This window comes from Corapipo altera, unplaced genomic scaffold, assembly GCF_003945725.1.
Source record: "Corapipo altera isolate COAL_440 unplaced genomic scaffold, ASM394572v1 23b, whole genome shotgun sequence".
Taxonomy (NCBI): Eukaryota; Metazoa; Chordata; class Aves; order Passeriformes; family Pipridae; genus Corapipo; species Corapipo altera.
Window position 1 is genome coordinate 3,927,657 of NW_020884885.1, and position 18,009 is coordinate 3,945,665.

Consider the following 18,009-nt stretch of genomic DNA (forward strand, 5'->3'; position numbering starts at 1 on the left):
TCCAGGTATGGCCTCACCAGTGCTGCATAGAGGGGCAAGATCAATTGCCTTGACCCTCCAGCAGTGCTCTGACTAATGCAGCCCAGGATGCTGTTGACTTTTATCACAAAGCAGCTGATGTGAACTATTATTTAGTAAGAAAATGGAGGAATGTGACAGCTGAACACAGCTAACTGTGATTAAAAAAGAAAATGTGGGTGGCTGTAGCTGGTGCAAGTATGTCTTAGAACTTTGAATACAATGTTTATTTTACTTCTTTATTTGATAAGACTGTCCTGGACACTCAAAATGGCAACACTGTGACTTTCTGTGCAAATTCTATGTAGGTGGCAGAGCTGGACTATTACAGGAGCAGCAGCAGAGTCTCTGTGTGCCTGTGTGCTTGAACTGCTGCATTATGAAGCTCAGAAGCACAAAAAAAGTTCCTTAGGTGGCAGTCTTGGAATGGTATGGGAGTAATAAGGATTGGAGTTGCTGGCAATAATAAAGATGTCATACTAGAAGCCCAATTAAAGCTTTTTCGGTTTTATCCTACATCTCTGCAGCCTCTGGGGTCATGTCAGTGGGAAAGAATGCAGCTGTGCGTCTGGAACGCAGCTCCGGCTGCTCCAGCAGTGCCTGAGCTGGGCTGGAGTCCTGCTTTCCCTTTCTTGGTTGTGGACACTCTGCATGGGTGGTAAAAGGCATGAAATATATCATTAGGAGAATCTGTAGCATTGCCTCTAGTGTATGGGTAGTGTTTCTGGAAGCTATCACACACATGCTTTATTACTTTAGTAATAAAGCTGTGTTTTCGTTCCCTCATTATTTTGGTTGCACAAAAAGATTGGTCTCTCAGAAGCACATCTGAAAGCCCACTGGGAGCTACTAGTGTCCTGACTGCACACCTACAAATGTAAACAAATACTTATCTGGAATCAGGATACTGAAAAACCACAATCTGTTTATTGCTGGGATAAATGAACTGCTTTCTCACTTCCCTGAAGAAGACATTTTATTTTCTCTGTAAAAGAAAGCAGGATGCTGTGGCTCAGTACCACAGATTAAGTACTATGTCCTACTCAAGTAAGAAGTAGCAGGAGAGAAATTCTTCATTAAAGTGATGGTGGTGATGTTTGAATGTGCTTAATAATAAAGAAGGTATAAAATGCTTTCTTAACTCTGCAGTTTAAAGTAGTCCTTGGTTTTAGGCAAATCTGTACAATGAAAGCCACAGGGTCATACAAAAAGCCACAATAGCAATTAAAGAACTACATCAATGGTCTGGGAAAAGGTTTTAAATAGTTGTAGGATGACTGCAGCACTTAGACTGGAATGTGACAGAGCTGAGCCCAGTTCATTGCTCCACTGTGAACCTTCCTAAGGACCACAGGTAAGTCATTCCTGCCTGGAAACAATAACCCTGAAGCACCTAAGAGGTGCCAGCTGTCCAGGAAGAATCCATTCAAGACCTAGAGCTATCTTGTACAGGACATCTGGGGACCAAAAATGCCCACATGCTACTGAATGAATGAGAAGCTGCTAGGAAGCACTGGGGAGATGTGTAGGTCTAAACATCCTGCCCCTGGTCAGTACAGATGCACCTCTCTGCAGCTAGGAAACCAGAGCCTTGTTCCACTTGGGAACCAGAGCTTGGTCTTGTCTCAAAGAAGAGTGCCAACATCTGTTTCTAGCAAGGACTAACTAGGACTTGTTCTTTTCTTTGGCTGCCAAAAGACACGTTCAGACCAACAGCTACATTTTGTAAAATGGCCTATTGTTTAAAATACCCATTACTCTGGAAGCTTGAGTTTTCTGTCTTCCTCAGATTAAAGATTCAGGCTCCCACCTGCCAGTGTCCTAACCACAGTTGAGCCTGTGGTGGTAGAGGAGGGAGGCTCCTCTCATTCAAATTTTGCCACTATGGAGCGGAAAACTGAGGGAGAGCAAGTGTAAGGAGAGACCTAGTGGCTGGGGTGCTGGGAAAGGCATCCTAGGGCTTGTTTCCCACCCTAAGGGTCTTTATCCTTTGACTGCTTAATAGGAAATACCTAAAAAATACCTCTGTCAGGGACAGAGAAGCAGCATTCTTTCTGCAAACTGAATGCTTAAACCATGAGGATATGGATTCATGCTTTCTTTCCTATTGCTTGAGTGCTTATTTATTTCAGAGAGAGAGATAGAGTGAGGCTGAGGAGATGCTCCCTGGCCCAGCCTATTAGGTTTTCTCCTGGTTAGGGTGTAGCGCTGGGAGGTAGGGATGAAGCACTGAACTTGTGTTCCTCTCCTCATGTGAAGATATTTTAGGCAATTAGGCTTTTATGGAGCAAATGGGTGGCAAACCCACCTTGAGACTTTGCAAAGGAATCCACCAGTCTTGCGGGTTTGTACTGGTCTTTGTACTCAGGGTGAGATTTGTGGCCCCCAGGATATTGTGATGTGGGGTATTTGCGAGAGGAGTGCTTGGGCCCTAAAGGGAACTGTTACAGGGGACCAGGTGTCCAGCAGTTTCAATGGCCCGCTCCAGCCTGCCCCAAAGCAGAAACATAGGTGTACAGAGAAGGCTTAGGTGCAACAGGGAAAAGCCTAGTGAGCAATACCTCCAGACTCGGGCAGCAGCTGAACAGAGACTGCTTGGATTGCAGTTGTAAATAAAGGCTTCGCATTTCTACCTTCTAGTGACATCTAGCCCTTTTCCCTATGTGCCTTCTTTATTTGCACAGTGGGAATAGCACTAGATGTTTCCCAAAGCAGTAGTGAGAGATCATGCTTTTCCAGACAGCATCAGGGTCACTAGGTATGACAATAGCTAGAGTTCCTCAGGATTTTGCTCGACTGCTTGCTAGGTCACCAGGATGTGAACTGCTGACTAATAGCAATCAGGTGCAAACAGACTTGCTGAGAAGAGATAAGACAGATATGGGAGGTAGCGCAGTTTCTGCCAACATATTTTCTTGCATGTATGTCCCAGAAATCAGAGAACAAAACTGAGAAATTATTTCCTGACTCTTGTATGCTGTTCAAAGACATGGGAGGAATCCATTTCAGTATCTTATTGGTGAGATGTAGTCTATTATGGCTCTGAGTCCTCAGAATATAGAAAAGATTATTTTTCTCCTTGCATTTCCAGTGGTTTTAAATTACTGAGATTTAAATCTACTTGAAATAGCCTTAGAGAACATCCTTCCCTGTACAAGGTGCAATCATCCAACTTTATTCATCACAATGACTGACTACGCTACTGACTGCAGCACTGAGCACATTTTCTCAGTGCCTGAAGGGGAATGTTCTGATTGCCTGTTTGCATCAGGACACGTTCTAGCCTTTGCTAATCTATGTTTATTATGCTAAGACTTTCCCAGTAGCTTAGAGATAATGCAATGGATTTTAAGGGTTTACACAGTAGCAACCCTTTCAGTAGCCGGAGTCACCTCAACAGTTTAATCAATTCAACATGATTAAAATTTCTTTGTACTTGGCTAGTCTGTCCTACCCCAGCATCTGTAGTGCAAGTAATGTTGTACAAATAATCTTGTTATGGTATGAAAATTGTACCTGCTTTCTGGTTTTTAACAAGTCATTTAGTTTGAGCTGTCCCTTTTCACAGCCATTACAAACACTCACCCACTCCTTATTCCTTGCCCTCTCCATTTTTTCCCTGATAAGACCAGTAAGTCTGATTCATCTGGATGGAATTTCCATGGATATATGAGTACTTCTTTGAAACCAAGTTCATTAAAGGTTGCAGACCAGTTTCCTTTCATTGTCTTCTGAGACTCCTGGCTCTGCTCCTCGACTCTGCTTCAAACCAGATGCTGGCAGCACTGAACACACACAGTCACAAGATAGGTATGAGAGGTTTTTGGAAATGGGGTTGACATTCTGGCAGGCAAGACAGACCCACGTTTTTTGAGCACTGAAGAGTTTTTGCCCCTGTACTGTCAAACAGTCAGGCTGAGGCAGGTACTGAGATCTCAGCAGCCAAAGATATCAATGATCATGAAAGGCATTTCTTGGTTAATTTCTTGCAAAAGCATTATTTCAATTTCCATGCCTCAAAGTAGAGAGTATGGCAGATTGACAATAATGGTTTTCCCGTTATTGGAAGGTGTGAGATTAAGGTGGATTGTCTGCTGCTTCTGTTCTTGGCAGAGGAAGGGACAGTCACTGAGCTGCAAACAGCTGCTTCCAGAGATTAATTTCATCAAGGCTGATGTCAGGACTTGGCTAAGGAATGGCACGTTAGCTGCAAAACCATGAGCCTAATACCAAAAGCTGTTTTCAAATTTCAGCATCTTAACTGCCAGAGACTGTTAGGCCACATGGTTGCAAGATAAACATTGTGTTGCACATGAAGAAGGTGAACATCTTGCAGCATCCTAGCATTCCTCCTTGTGTGGGATGGGAATGGGGAGGCTTTATCTACAGCCAAGAGAGAAAGACCAGGTCATGTAAACTCCAGCCAATTTGTCAGAGGCCATGCCACCTGAGAAGAAATACTAATATATTTTAGGCACACCTATTGTCAATATTTTTAACTCTATTCAACTACTCAGAAGCACAGGGAAGGCCTTTCTGATGCTGTTGACACCTCAACTTTACCAAAGGATGCAGTGCTGGCTTGCCAATGGAGCGACATTAGCAAGGCTGGAACCCTCACAGTACACTGCCACCAATCTGTGATGTGAGCAGTTATGAGCCACCTTCTTTCTGTCTCATAAAACTAGGAATACTTACACCCATCTGGGGTTTTGTGTGAAACTGGGTCATACAGTGCAATGCTGTCAATGCTCTTTTTATAAAGACATCTGGAATCTCCAAGTATGGACTTGCAGAGTGGTCACCAGGATCATTCAAAATAATTTGTCTCCACTCTCAGAGTGGTAGCTTCACCCTGAGGTGATGGCCCACAGCACAGTTATGCTTTTTGCAGCCCTTTTTCAAAATTACATGGATCTTTTCTCCAGACAGTGGTCATTAAATATCCCAACAGATATTCTGCTCCTTCCCCCTCGCCCCCTCAGTTTTATCATTTAAGTAAATAAAAAAAAGGTATGAAAAATATGTATCATTGAGTCTCCTGGAAGTGGGTACAACACAGAGATCCTCAATTTTTTTGACAGTGCAAATGTCCTTTTACAGATGCCACAAACCAAGGAAAAGACAGCTACTGTGGAAGAGGAAAGAGGTTTATCAAAGCAATGGCAATGGATATTCTGAGCAAACTTCAATATAGATTATCTGCTCAGGCCTGTAGTCTTCCTCTCTGCTGTTTTAGCTTTCAAAGAGATAACCTATGCTGTGTACATTAACACATGGCAATGGAATCCAATTCCCAAACATCCCATTCTTTGAAGAGGACAGTCTAATTTGTAGCAACATGGCAGTGATATAGCTAAAAATGAGTCTAGAGAGAATTAAATACTGATGTGGCTGCAAGTCCTACATTACTGACAACTCATATCAACCCCTCCAGACTAGTCAGTATCATGGTTTCATACACAGAAAATTCAGCTTCAGCTCAACTCCAGCCCTCATTAACAACACAATTATAGGTAAGTTACATGAACTGTCTCTTCTTAAACCTTTGGAGACAAACTGTGGTGAGTGCAGTCTGGCCTTATCTATATATGAAGCTAAATGGCATTTATTACCATGCTTCCTGTAAACTTGTTATCCAGTCTACAGGAGAACACAGATCTTGCTGTCTCCTGTAAGCAGTGTGGTAGCAGATATTAGCATCCCCTCTCCCAAATACAATAGGCAGATACTGTCAGGTTGGGATACATCACAACACGTTGATGTGATTTTTACTGTGTCCTCCTGAAGGTCAGAAATTAACCACAAAGCTGTGCTGAACTCCAACCCACCATGTATAATGCCTTCCTCAGGACTTAGCTAGTTACACCTATAAAACACTTAATTGAAACACGTCATGAAGCAGTAATGTAGTTTTTACTCCTGACCCTCTGTTTCCTAAAAAAGCTGTGGGAGGGCAGGAAATGCACCTGTAATATGAGATGGCTGGAAGGATTAGCTGCTTCCTTTGCTGATTTTCAGGCACATGACTCACTACAGGTCCCAAAGGAGTTGTTCCTAAGGCTGGTTTCTTTTCTATATCCAACAGAAGGATGATCTCTAGAGGAATTTATGATGTCAAAAGATGTGGTTATCAAAACCAGCAAGATATTCAGTGCTGAGCATGGAACAGTGGATTAATTTTTCACAGAAGGTTCAAGACACGGTGGTTGTTTGTACAGATCTAGTAACTCATTCTGTCCTGGTTTTTAAGGAATAACAAGAATACTGTTCCTAGAGATATGGGTGTATCAGGGATTTAAAGTGGTCATAAAGCTGTGAAAATTCCAACACCACTCAGTAAAAATGAAAAGGTTATGGGGCAGGGAAGTATACCTTTAAAAGTACTGTAATTTCAGTTAAAAATATTAATTTTGGATTCTCTTCATCATGTTGTTTTAAACTAAATAGGGTAAACAATTTTACTATACAAATGAATAAAGTCTAAAGTTGTTATCACAAGAATTTTTTAATATGGTTTGTGACAAGCAATATCAAAGTTATCAACTCTCAAGCTTCATGTTCTGAAACCAGACAACGCTCAGGAACAAAAAAAGTTGTGCACTGATAACATAGGAGGCGTATTGTATTTTTTAATTAAATATGAAAAAATGAGCTGTGTACATTATTTTTTCCCTAGAAAACACAGCAATTTCAAAAGTTTATCATAAAATATCTTCATGAAATGAGTGAACCAGCAAATACATGCACTTGTGTGCCTTCCCCCCTCCCAAGATAAATGTGATAAGAGAGACATACGCAAATGTAATAGTTAACAGAACAGGTGGAGTTTTGTCATAGTTTGGTTCATTTTGGAAAGGATGGAATGTAACATTGTGCTTGACTTTCTATGTCACAACAAAAAATATTTGGTGCAATATTTTAACATTTTCTTTTTAAGCTTCAATCTGGTGGAGAAAAATACCTTTTCTATAATAAAATATGTCTGTTCTTTTTAAAACGTAACTTTTTTGCACAAAATAATTTTGTAAACTGTTATTTCAAGGGCAAGGTAGGTGGTGCCATGTCAATGTCCTCCCCCCCCTACTTAAAAATGTGATCGATTATCTGAAGCAAAAGAGGGTAACACAAAAAAGAGCAGAGCAGAAGTTGCTTTGCAAAGAGAAAGTAGGGTATGTTGGACGGGGGAGAGGGGAGGGAGCGTGTGGTGGGAGAGAAAAAAAGTTAAAGGTCACTTTCGCCATAGAGCGCTGTGGAGAAGGACATGTAGTCCAGGGCACCGGGTACAGCATCACGGCCATTGTAGGGTGCCATTCTAGCAATGCAATATTCAGCTTGATCAGGAGGCAGTTCCCGCCGTAATTCATCCACAGTGATGTAGTTCTGCAATAAGGACAAATAATAAGGCAATCATTACTTTCAGAAAACTGACTTTCCTCAGAGGGACAACCACTCCCTCTCCCACCAGGGCAGCAGACAACACTCAGGGACAGGACCTCAACAACTATACTGGGGACATAAACCCACACAGAGAGCTCTCTGCGCTTATGCCTTGGGAGGACATGCGCTCTCTCCCTACCATATGGACAAGGAGGAGGTTTTTACAGAGAGAAAACTTGGTTTTGCAGGAGAGATGCCAGCGCACATAAAGAAAACACCTGGAGGTAAGTAAGGTAACTTGTTAGTTTAAAACTGTGCCTTCCTGTTGACAGAGGAGGTCCTGCTGAAAGCAAATGTGAGGCAGCAGTAATATAATTTGGATGCTATCCCTCACCATCAGGAGGTAACAACTGCTTGTGCTGCTTGGGAGTTGCCATTCCCTCTCTTCAGAACAAGGGAAGGGGCCATCCCCTCTAGCTCTTGCTGGTGGCACCAATGCAGGCAGCAGACAAGCAAACACTTTGTATTGCTTCCACAGTTCCAGCAACAATCCTCGCCTTTCACTGCAGACATTTTTAATAAGCAAGCAAAACTTATGGACACTGGTCTTCTGGAGACTCTGGACTTCTGGAGAGAAGCTTGGCTTCTCTCCATGCAGTGGGCAACAGTAGTTGCCTGTTTGCTAATCAATATGTTGTCTTTAGCTAACTGACTCATGGGCATTTTCGGTCTGTCTGAACAACAGTTCAGGTTTCACACCATCCTTCTCCCTCCTGTGACTTCTTATTATTTTTTCCCCCTGCTTTTCAGTTTAATGACTGGGTAAAAGGTATTTTTCTTCATAATGAAATACTGTTTAATGTTATAGTCACCAGAGCATATTAAACACTGACAAGTATAGTTAACATACTGTACAGAATAAATGAGTTAATAAGCAATACTGCATCCCAAAGTACCTCAGTGATTAGTTTATCTGAATAACATGGAATTTTCAGGCCTCAAAAGACAATAGAACTGGCTTCAGCCAGGTAGATGTCTAAAGGACCGGTATCAGGGGTTTCTACATCATGATTACAAAAAGATTCTTAGTGAAACATAGAAACCAGTACTGGATTTAAGGGCAACTCATTATAATCTGAAAAGTGGTATCCAACTTTTCATGTGAGATAAATAATTAGCAAATATAGAAATATGTTAATATTACATGTACATGTTATTTGTTCAGTTACATATAAGATTAGTGAGCATGTAAGAAAAATAAGATTACATATTCTTTTATCAGCTGCTTCCACTGATGATGTAAATTCAGAAAATTATTACTTTTTGTATCATCCCCTGAGTTTTCCTACTTTCGACCAATTTCTGTGATTAAAAGATGCTCCTCTTGCAAATACAGCATATCCTCAACGAAAATCTGTTGGTTGTATAACAACTGATAGTGACACAAGTATATCTGAGAAAGGTCATCTCAAGTTTACAGCTGTCAGTAATTAATAGTTTTCAAGACTAATCAAGAACCGTCTGTTGAACTTATTCATTTTAAAATAACAAATCGCGACCAAGCTCTTAATTAAAATTTTAAAGCAAGAGTGGGCAGCAAACTTCTGACTGAGAGCTGAACAGGACTTTTGAGTGCCTTGGCAGGCTGCTCATTAACCCACGCTTTAACCTTGCACTCCTCCAGCACTACAGAATGTTCCTGTGAAAATACCGTCCACACTGGGGAGTGCTTCCCTCAACACTTTCTCTCAGAGACAAGAGAGAAAAAGAAAAGCAGGAGCCATGCAGATGCAGGAAATGAAGGTGTGGAGTCTGACCTTATCTCCAGCCAGGATCTTGAAGGAAGCCATAACTTGGTCAGCAGTATCAGTATCTGCTGTTTCCCGGGACATGAAGTCGATGAAGGCCTGGAACGTCACTACACCCAAACGGTTAGGGTCGACAATGCTCATGATGCGGGCAAACTCTGCCTCTCCCTGGGGAACAAGAGAGTTATGTAAGCCTGGACATTTGGGCAGCAGTGCTATGAAAGTGAGGAGAAACTGTTCAGCAGCCCATCTCACAGCTAGAAAAACAAAGCCAAATAGAAACCACCTTTGCTTTTTTTTTGTAACCAGGATGTTCTTTTTTAGCTTGCTGTTGCGTACAAATACTTCCCACTCGTTCGTCCTTTGGAATAAAATATTGTCAACTGTGCCCTAGGATAACATCCTGCTCCATCTAGCTCTAGGACAACGCTCCTATCATGGAACAATATCATACAGACTTCAGAGGAAGACCCAAATTTCTCTATACATGTTGTGCTAGATGTCTGTAGCAGTATTTGAAGATCTGCACTCCTCAAATCCTTTTACTTTCATTTACTTAAAGAAAACCTTTACAGTTTTCTTCAGCTGACAAAACAGAAACCACTAGAGAAATGTCTCTGGGATATTTCATTGTTATCTTACTCATATTTACTAGGCAGCTTTGGAAAGAAGGACTTGCATATCTGGAGTAGCCCAGGGAAGTAGATTTTACAGGGAAGATCCTTCAGCAAAGTTTTGCTACAGAAGCCAAAACCTTGTAGTGCAGGTTTTTGCATTCCTTTTTGTATATAAACCAAGATCATCTATTCTCATCCCTGGGACTCTCTAGAGAAGGAGGGGAGAGCAGAGTAGAGTCTTCTCCTGGGAACAGGCTCTCCTAACACATCTAGAACAGTATACCTTCAAGAGTAATTAAGGCACCTAATCAAATGTTACCATGTCTTGGCATGCTACACTGAAGAGTCTGGGCTGATGAGTAAGATGATTAAACACTGCTTTGCCTGATATCAGGAGCAAAGACACTGAGAGTGCAGCTGAATATATTTGCACTCTTCTGCCCTTTGGTGAGCATCAGTCTTTGGTGAAGCTCTTTCTATTAGTTGTCATACCTGTCAAGGTGCCACATGTTACTTCTCTGAATATTCAGATACTCTGGTGAGGAAAAAAGTCATGGGGAGAATGACTGGAACTTGAACAAATGGTAGGAATGAGAGGAGCAGTGTTTTGAGTGTATTCAGAAATGAGGTCTTGTATACACTTCACGATAAGTTCAACTGACACTCAAGGCTGGGGGAGGTTGTGTGTGCTGTGCAGAGTGCAGGTACCAGTATGAGGAAGTTTATTGTTTCTTCCACTGGTAGCTACACAGTTTGATAAATACAATTGTTATTTGAACCACACAGGAATTAGACAATAATTTCCATTTTTTTTACCTTTAGCTACCACTGTGAGACAAGAATTTTACATGTACAACTAAGATTAGTTTTAACATCCATTAGTGATAATATTGGAAAATAAGGCTATATTTACCTTGATTCATTACTCATTGTCCCTTTATTTTTGAAGGTACCTAAAAGAATCACTTTGAATAGGAGTGACAGAGGGCTCTACATTACCATATTGTAACCCATGGAGATAAGGCAGGCTCGGAAATCTTCACAATCCATCATACCAGTCTTCTTCTACAGGGAATGATACAAAGATGGAAAAAGCCAAGAGAGAAAGGGGAGACCAGTCCAGGAAGAAGTGAACCCATAGGAGACATTACAAAGAATGAGATTCAGCAGGGAGAAGATGGAAGAAAGGATTTACAGAACAATGAAAGACAACAGAGGAAAGGTAGTTTGTGAAACCATGAAGAAGCAAAGGTAGGTTTGGACATGGAATTGTTTACACACAAGAAACATATTGATGATGAAGAAAAGGAATTAAGATATCACGGAAGACAGATTGAGGGATGGACGAGAAAAGTTTTAAGTGACAAAGAAGTAAATTGAACGGTTTGAGGACATAAAAGGAATTCTCCCAAGACAAAAAATTAGGGAATTAAAAAGGAATAGGTATCAAAGTACATTTAGAGAGGAAGCAGTATAGAAAAGTGATGTATATATAGTCCAACACAAGAACAACGACGGATTAAGACAAACAAGAAAAGAAAGGAAAAACCTGTTATTTTTTCACAGTTTAATATCTGTCTGTGTTCACCACTAGCATTCAGTACCTGTGCATCGTTTCCAATATCGTAACCCAAGCTGATGAGACAGGCTTTGAATTCCTCAGGGCCAAGTGTGCCGGAGTGGTCCTGGTTATGCGGTGTGCCAGGCAGCAGGACATGCAGTGCCAGTGGGGTGACGGTGTGGGGCAGAAGGAAGGGAGACACAGAGAAGTTCAAAGGGAGGTGAAAGGACAACAAATAGGTGCACCATGCAGTGGGTGAGGAGAGAGGGAGAGGAAGAATGACATGCAGATAGAAAGACAGGGAAGAAAAATAAAAGTGCACAACATTAGATATCACAATGACATTTCAGGATGTGCTAAAAATGCTCTTGGAACAGTTCCTTCTCAGAGAGCTCATCCCATCTTGAGAGCATTTGAATGACAAAAACAGTTGATGCTCAGAAGCCTCAAGATATCAATCTCCCACGTGAATCACTTGCATCACTGCTTGTTATCCAGTGTCAAAAGCCCTGTGTTTCACTAGTAACCCGGAGTGCAGGTAAGCAGGCAGAGGCAGTGGGAAGCATTGCCTTAATCTTATAGTCAAAAGTTCCACTAAAGGAGTAGGTGAGGGCAGGTATGTTTGGCAACACACCCAAGGAAGCTTAGCTATCAGGGCACCCCAGGAATAGACAAAGAAAAACAGCTGAAGCTCAGGGGAGCAGCATTATGACTGTATTTATGAGACCTGCACATGAGGTGGAGCTTTGACTGGCAAAGCTATTTCAAGTGCTCAGCTCTGCAAACAGCACGGATGTACAGCACAGCACGACATGGCTTGGCAGCTGCTCTTCCTTTTGCTCACGCCCACTCCCCCAGTGTTTGGATATACCAATCAAACAACACATAAGCTACCACAGGAACCAAGAATCGCCATCCACCCTGCAGCATTTTAGCTCAGGACAGCCTCCAAGCACTAAAGATCCCCTGTGTGCTGCCACCATCTCTCGCCAGATCAAGGAAGCTACAGACAGGATGGTGGGGACAATTTTAAGTGACTTTCCTCAGAAGTTTCAGCTTTTTAAAGTCAATGTCCAAATCAAATAGAGAGTCGAAGGTGGGAAACTCATGTTCTGCACCTTCAGACTGTTGTGAAGGAAGGGGTAAATGATATGAAGGTCAAAATTAAAATCTCTATAGAACTTTATGGGTCCCTCTTCTAAGAAAAGAAGCCATGGTTTATTTTTCTTAGATAGCTAGAGAGGGTCTGAAATAGCCAGTGTTAAGCAATTTGAAAGTGTTGCCAATCTCTGAGAGCAGGCTGCCCTCAGATATACCAGAGATCATATACCAGATATACCAGAGATGGCATATCAGAGTAGAGAACAGATGGTCCAAAGAACTTTATAAATCAAGATAATTATCTGCTCTCTGGAGAAGATGGGGTAAAAGTCTAATTACCTAAAAAACCCTTCAAACCTTTCCATACTTTAGCTTTACCAGGAAACTTAGCAGTTTCCTGTGAAGACATACTTCTCCCAGACTAATGATCACTTGGCAGTCTTCACAGAAATGACTGCTTGACAGCATTTTTAAGAATAAAATATCTTCTATTGATCTTATTTTGTGACAGTGACTGCTTGCTTTTATTGCACTGTGTAGTCTACATGAAAGCTTGTAGCTTACCAAGCTGCAGTCAGCACTGACTTACCCTGTCAAAATGGTTGAAAGAAGCCCGGAACTCATTCATCTGTTCCTGGCTGATTCCTTTGGCATCACGGGTCAGAATCTGGTTTTCCACTTCATTGATAGTTCTAGCAATTGTTGTTAGTAACTGTTCCCAGCCCACTCGGATATGCTGGAAAAAGAGGTCAGGACAATTTTAAAATTAAGAAGTTGCTCTTCAGCCTCTGAGGCCAGTGGATCAAATGTGCTACTTATTGCAAACTAAATGACTCTGGTGTCCAAGGCAGAAGTCCATTTTCTCACAAAAGTTTCCTTCTCATCTGCAGTGTGAGCCAGCCAGATATTAAAAATCTGAATTCTGACCTAAAAAAAATACTGAGGAAGCCAATTCCTGATCTTAAGAAAGACTTGGTCCTATTGCAAAGTTCCTTTGCCTGGTCAGAAAGGCTCCCAACATACTGGGGGCCTTTAACACAAATCAGAAGCAAATCCAATGCTTCTAGGACTTAGTCAAGCAAAAAAACACAGTGCTTGGAAGATGCTGGTGCTGTACTGCCTCTCCTGTTGCTTAATGGAGATGGTCAGAAACCAAAAGACAAGTTCCAAAGGCTGTCTGTGTTCTGCTGGACTCATGTTGAACTCAGATTGCTCCCAAAAAACCTCATGTTGTCAACAGAAATCCAGTCTCAGATTTAAAAAAACTTCTGTTGGACTTTTTTCTTCTGCCAGGCAGTGGCAGCTCAAAATCATCAGCACTTTCCTTTCTAATCCCAGCTAATAGGCTGCCACAATAGGGTGACAGGAGAAATGAGACCTGACAATTTTTCAAGCAATACTATTGATCTCATTCAGATTGTTTCTGTTGTCTATATTTGGAAGTGCATTGGAATGGATTGGTATGAAGTACAGCAAGGCAAAAATGAAATTCAGTGACATGTTGTTGCATGCTTGGCCACATTGTCAAGCTCTCCATTTTCCTAAGAACCACAACACTTTGCCTGAGCTAGATGTTGCTGACACTACCTGGCCACAGCAGATGAGGGTGTCTAATCTGCTGCCAAAACATTTTACCTCCATGGTATAGTTGGTGTGCTTGTTGTCAAAGATAAGTGCTTCCTGGATCAGCTGGTGGTCTCCTTCCAACTGGTCAATCTTTGGTTTGTAATTCACAATGCTTTTCTCATATTGCCGCAAGTGGTTGAGCTGGTCCTCCAGGGTCCCGTGCATCTCTATTGAAATGCGGCCAATCTCCTGCATTAGCAAAGTCAAAGGAGTTAAGACTCCACTGAAAGGACAAGCCTCAACATGCTTGACATTTATTGCAGCGATTTCACTCTCACACAGGATGATGATTCAAAAAAAATAATCTCATGGAGCAGTTACTTCACATAAACTGAGACAGTGTTAGCAAAAAATTTAGCAGAGTCCTGAACATTTTCCAAGTGAGGTGAATCACATAAGATGTGTCTAACACAAGGATATATAAGAAAAGGAAACTGCAGTCCATAAGCTAGTAATGTAACAAGCCAGATCTTTTTTTGGTGTACTGTCCGCCACTAACTTAGTCCCTTCATACAGACATATTTCTGTAATCACTCTCTTCTTTCCAGCTTCTGCCATCAGTAATAGGTTCATATTCTTGCATTTCATCAACTTCATTTACTTCAACTCAAATCTTACCTAAAAAGAGATCTCCCTTAAAAATGTCTCCTCTGAAGATATTTGATATGCTAATTGTATTTATTTTGTCATGTGGATCAAAACCATTGCTGTGAAAGCAATTACACAAACTATGTCTCTGATCTAGAGTTTTTAACTTGCTGCATATAAACACAAATCTTAAAATACCAGTGTTCCCCATCTTAAGTCATGCTTTTTGTCTGGTACTAAAGAGTTACAGGGAGAAAAGTACAAGCACTTCAGTAATCGATATCAGTCTCGGGATTCTTTGTATTTTCTATGATGTTTCTCTTACTGCAACTTGGGAGAAAGAATGGCTGTGACAGTGGTCAAGAAAGATCAAGGATAAGAATATCAGTGAAGATCACAAAGGAAAACAGTGTTTCAAAATTTGCAAAGCACTACCTCCATCTTGGTCTGGATCCAGGGTCCAATGACATTGGCCTGTGCACCAAACTGTTTACGAAGTCGTTCATTTTGCTGTTGGCGAGCATGTTCTTCCATCAGGGCTTGATCCCTTCTGGGAACCAACTGCCGCACCTACAGCAAAGCATAACAAAGTGTGCAGTTTAGACACATAAAGGCATGTGTACAGTAAATGTAGAGGTTGTTGCACGGGAGGGAGGAGTAGGTGTTTGCACTGAAAAGTCACATTTAAGTCACGGTGGGCGTGGAATGTGAATGCTATCTGCTGTAGGATGCACACTGCAAACTCATCTCCAGACATGGAAGACGAGAAGAGGCTTCCATTCAGTAGTTGTGGTTTTGGCGGCTCATGTTAACTGAGTTGCAGGATCTCACTTTGGCGATTTTGTTTTGTAGTAAGAATCATCACCACAACTACTATAGACAGCAGCTACTCTTTTAAGATTACAGCAAAGAAAGGCTACTTGGCCGTGGAGATAAAACATCTGAGGAGCTGAATGGTGACAAAGGATGCTATTATACTTACTTGCAGGTCAACTGAAGACTGAAAACCTCAAAGCTTTGAAATTTAGCATCTTTCATTTAAAAATAGCATGTAAAAGGGGTTGAAACACCTCAGGCATTTGTATCAAAGATCTCTTCCACTTTCCAAGCACATGGCAATTGAGCCAAAAATAAATGACAAAATTCCACTAAACTCAGCAGTAAGCATGAGGGGGTAACTGCAGAGTAAATAATCCAGTTCCTGGGGCCCCAGTGGTTGAGCAGTGACATTCTCCCTCGCTAACTTGCAAGGTTGGAAAGAACTCACATGTTCCCATTTGCCATTGATCTCATGTGGGGTGATCGTAGTGTAAGGATTCGTTCCTGCCATGTTGACATGGTATGTCTGGACAATCTTTGAGACTTCATTGTGGATTCCCAGAATGGCCTGTCGCTCCTTGTCAGCATCTGGCAACGTGGCTTTGAACTGCTCATGAGCTGTGGTCAAGCCCTGCAGAAGGAAGGCAGCAGCAAAAGGAGGGTAAGAGCATTACTTACGGAATAACCTCTTCAGCAAATGGATGCCTGCAGAAGTGATTGCAAAAGCTTACATATTCCCAGGACACAAAGCAGTCTACTCTAACACACTTTTCAGGTTCTCTCAGCATCACTAAATGGGTTGTTTTAAGCAGTAAAATGATATGAAGTCTTGTTTTCCCTCTGTTTCTGTCCCACGATGACCAGTGACCGAGATCACATACCAAAAAATTGTGGAATAATTCTGTCTCATAAGTTAAAGGGAACTATTTTTCCAACACTGCTCAGTAACTGCCCATCAGCTCTCTTGGGAAGAAGATCTGACTACTAGCATTGCTATAAAACAGTCATGTCTCAATAGTTTAAATGGGCCATGTTTTTCTTCTCCCACTAAATATGTACTTATTCTACATCCAAGGTAACTCCAGATGAGTAAAGGAGTCAGACTCAGTCTGAACAGAGTCAGTTAGAACCAGGTGAAGGTCTTCCAGCCAACAGCAAACTCGCACAGGCAACATATACTCCTGATGTTGGAAAACAGCTCCTTCTCCCTGAATGCAGCAGGGCCTTTCTGTTCTCCATCTTGCTGTGGTGCCTGGGCTGTGCTCCAAGGACCAGTGGTTTGGGCGTGCTTGCTGGTAGTTTGTGGACAGTTGACAAGCCAGTTGATCCTGGCTCATCTTCCACTGCTTCTACAGGCCTTCATCCTAGCAACCTAGAAGATCAAGTCTAGGGAAGCAAATGCAGGGAAAGAGGCAGCAAAATAAATGGGAAACAGGTGTGTGCAGGGATAACTGAGGGAACAGTGTGGATAGAAGAGGGAATGAAAGTAAACCACATGATTAACCACTCTCTCACAACACACAGAGTGCAACTACTTTTTGTAAAATTCCTTCCTTACTCGGTGACTCATTACTTTGCAGCTGCTGCACTGGCTATGGAGATGTAATACAAGCGTAGGGGGCTGGGAAAGATATTGCAAACAGTCACAAAGAGATGACAGAAGTGTTTAAACGCTGTTTAGGTTTGTTCTGCGTTATGAAAGACTTAATGAACCTTTGTTCAGGAGAAAAGGATGGAAGAAACAACTAGCTGCTCAGTCACTATGTCACTACTCCTCTGCCCCCTGGCTGCATGGTATTCCCTGTTGGTCTCCCATTTGCTGTCTCACTGATGGTCACACTGCTGTCAGCCATTCTGGTAAAGAGCTGACTTGGATTCTTTTCATGAGGCCATCAAGCAGGAGAAATAGAAGTCCCCACTGCGATCCAGGAAAGAGTAATTCCTGCTCTCTGAGGTTTGAAAATTACCAGTAGATAGCTCAAGTTGCTTTCCTAACACCCTTTCAGAAGGGAAAAAACTAAGATACTGTCTTTGTTGTCTTACAGGAGGCAAGACAACTTACATTTCAAATGGTAATTCAGGACCAAAGTGGTCAATTCTGATTTTTCTTGTGCTCAGTACCAAAAACCAGCTGGCAGCACAACAACTGTATTCATGGCACATCCTATCACGCAGGACCAAATGACCCGGACGTGACATTACATGGGAGAACTGACCTGCAGACCCTGAGAGTAGCACTAAGTTTTGCTCACGTGGGTTAAGAAAAATTCCACAAGACCTGAAAAGATTCTCTCTATTTTCAGGCTTCCATTAATATGCCTCTGGAATTACACTGAAAAAGCTGCTTTCAGTTCATTGTGTCCAGCTAGGGTGGTGTCCAGGTTTTTGGAGAAAATCAAGGAAAAACATACTCATTTTTGTTTCTCTGGGTAAGGCTATCTCAATAGAGCAGAAGTGCCAAAGCATCAACTACAAATTTATCACCACTCTG

The 18,009-nt window shown here is 41.8% G+C and overlaps 1 protein-coding gene across 6 annotated transcripts in view; it reads right to left on the bottom strand.

Moving 5' to 3' along the window:
* Nucleotides 1-6,507: 6,507 nt before the first annotated feature.
* The window catches only part of ACTN1 (actinin alpha 1), an 88,623-nt gene continuing 77,121 nt past the window's right edge, over nt 6,508-18,009 (bottom strand). For 2 of the 6 annotated variants that reach the window (XM_027642151.1, XM_027642153.1), the window contains 7 exons: nt 15,967-16,149; nt 15,135-15,269; nt 14,121-14,300; nt 13,075-13,221; nt 10,823-10,888; nt 9,216-9,374; nt 6,508-7,401 (listed from right to left, as the gene is read on the bottom strand). In XM_027642151.1, the coding sequence (XP_027497952.1) occupies nt 7,243-7,401; nt 9,216-9,374; nt 10,823-10,888; nt 13,075-13,221; nt 14,121-14,300; nt 15,135-15,269; nt 15,967-16,149 (1,029 nt within the window). In that variant the 3' untranslated portion in view covers nt 6,508-7,242. Of the gene's footprint in view, nt 7,402-9,215; nt 9,375-10,822; nt 10,889-11,427; nt 11,509-13,074; nt 13,222-14,120; nt 14,301-15,134; nt 15,270-15,966; nt 16,150-18,009 lie in introns of all 6 variants that reach the window. The other 4 variants (XM_027642152.1, XM_027642149.1, XM_027642148.1 and 1 more) reach the window with 4 other exon arrangements.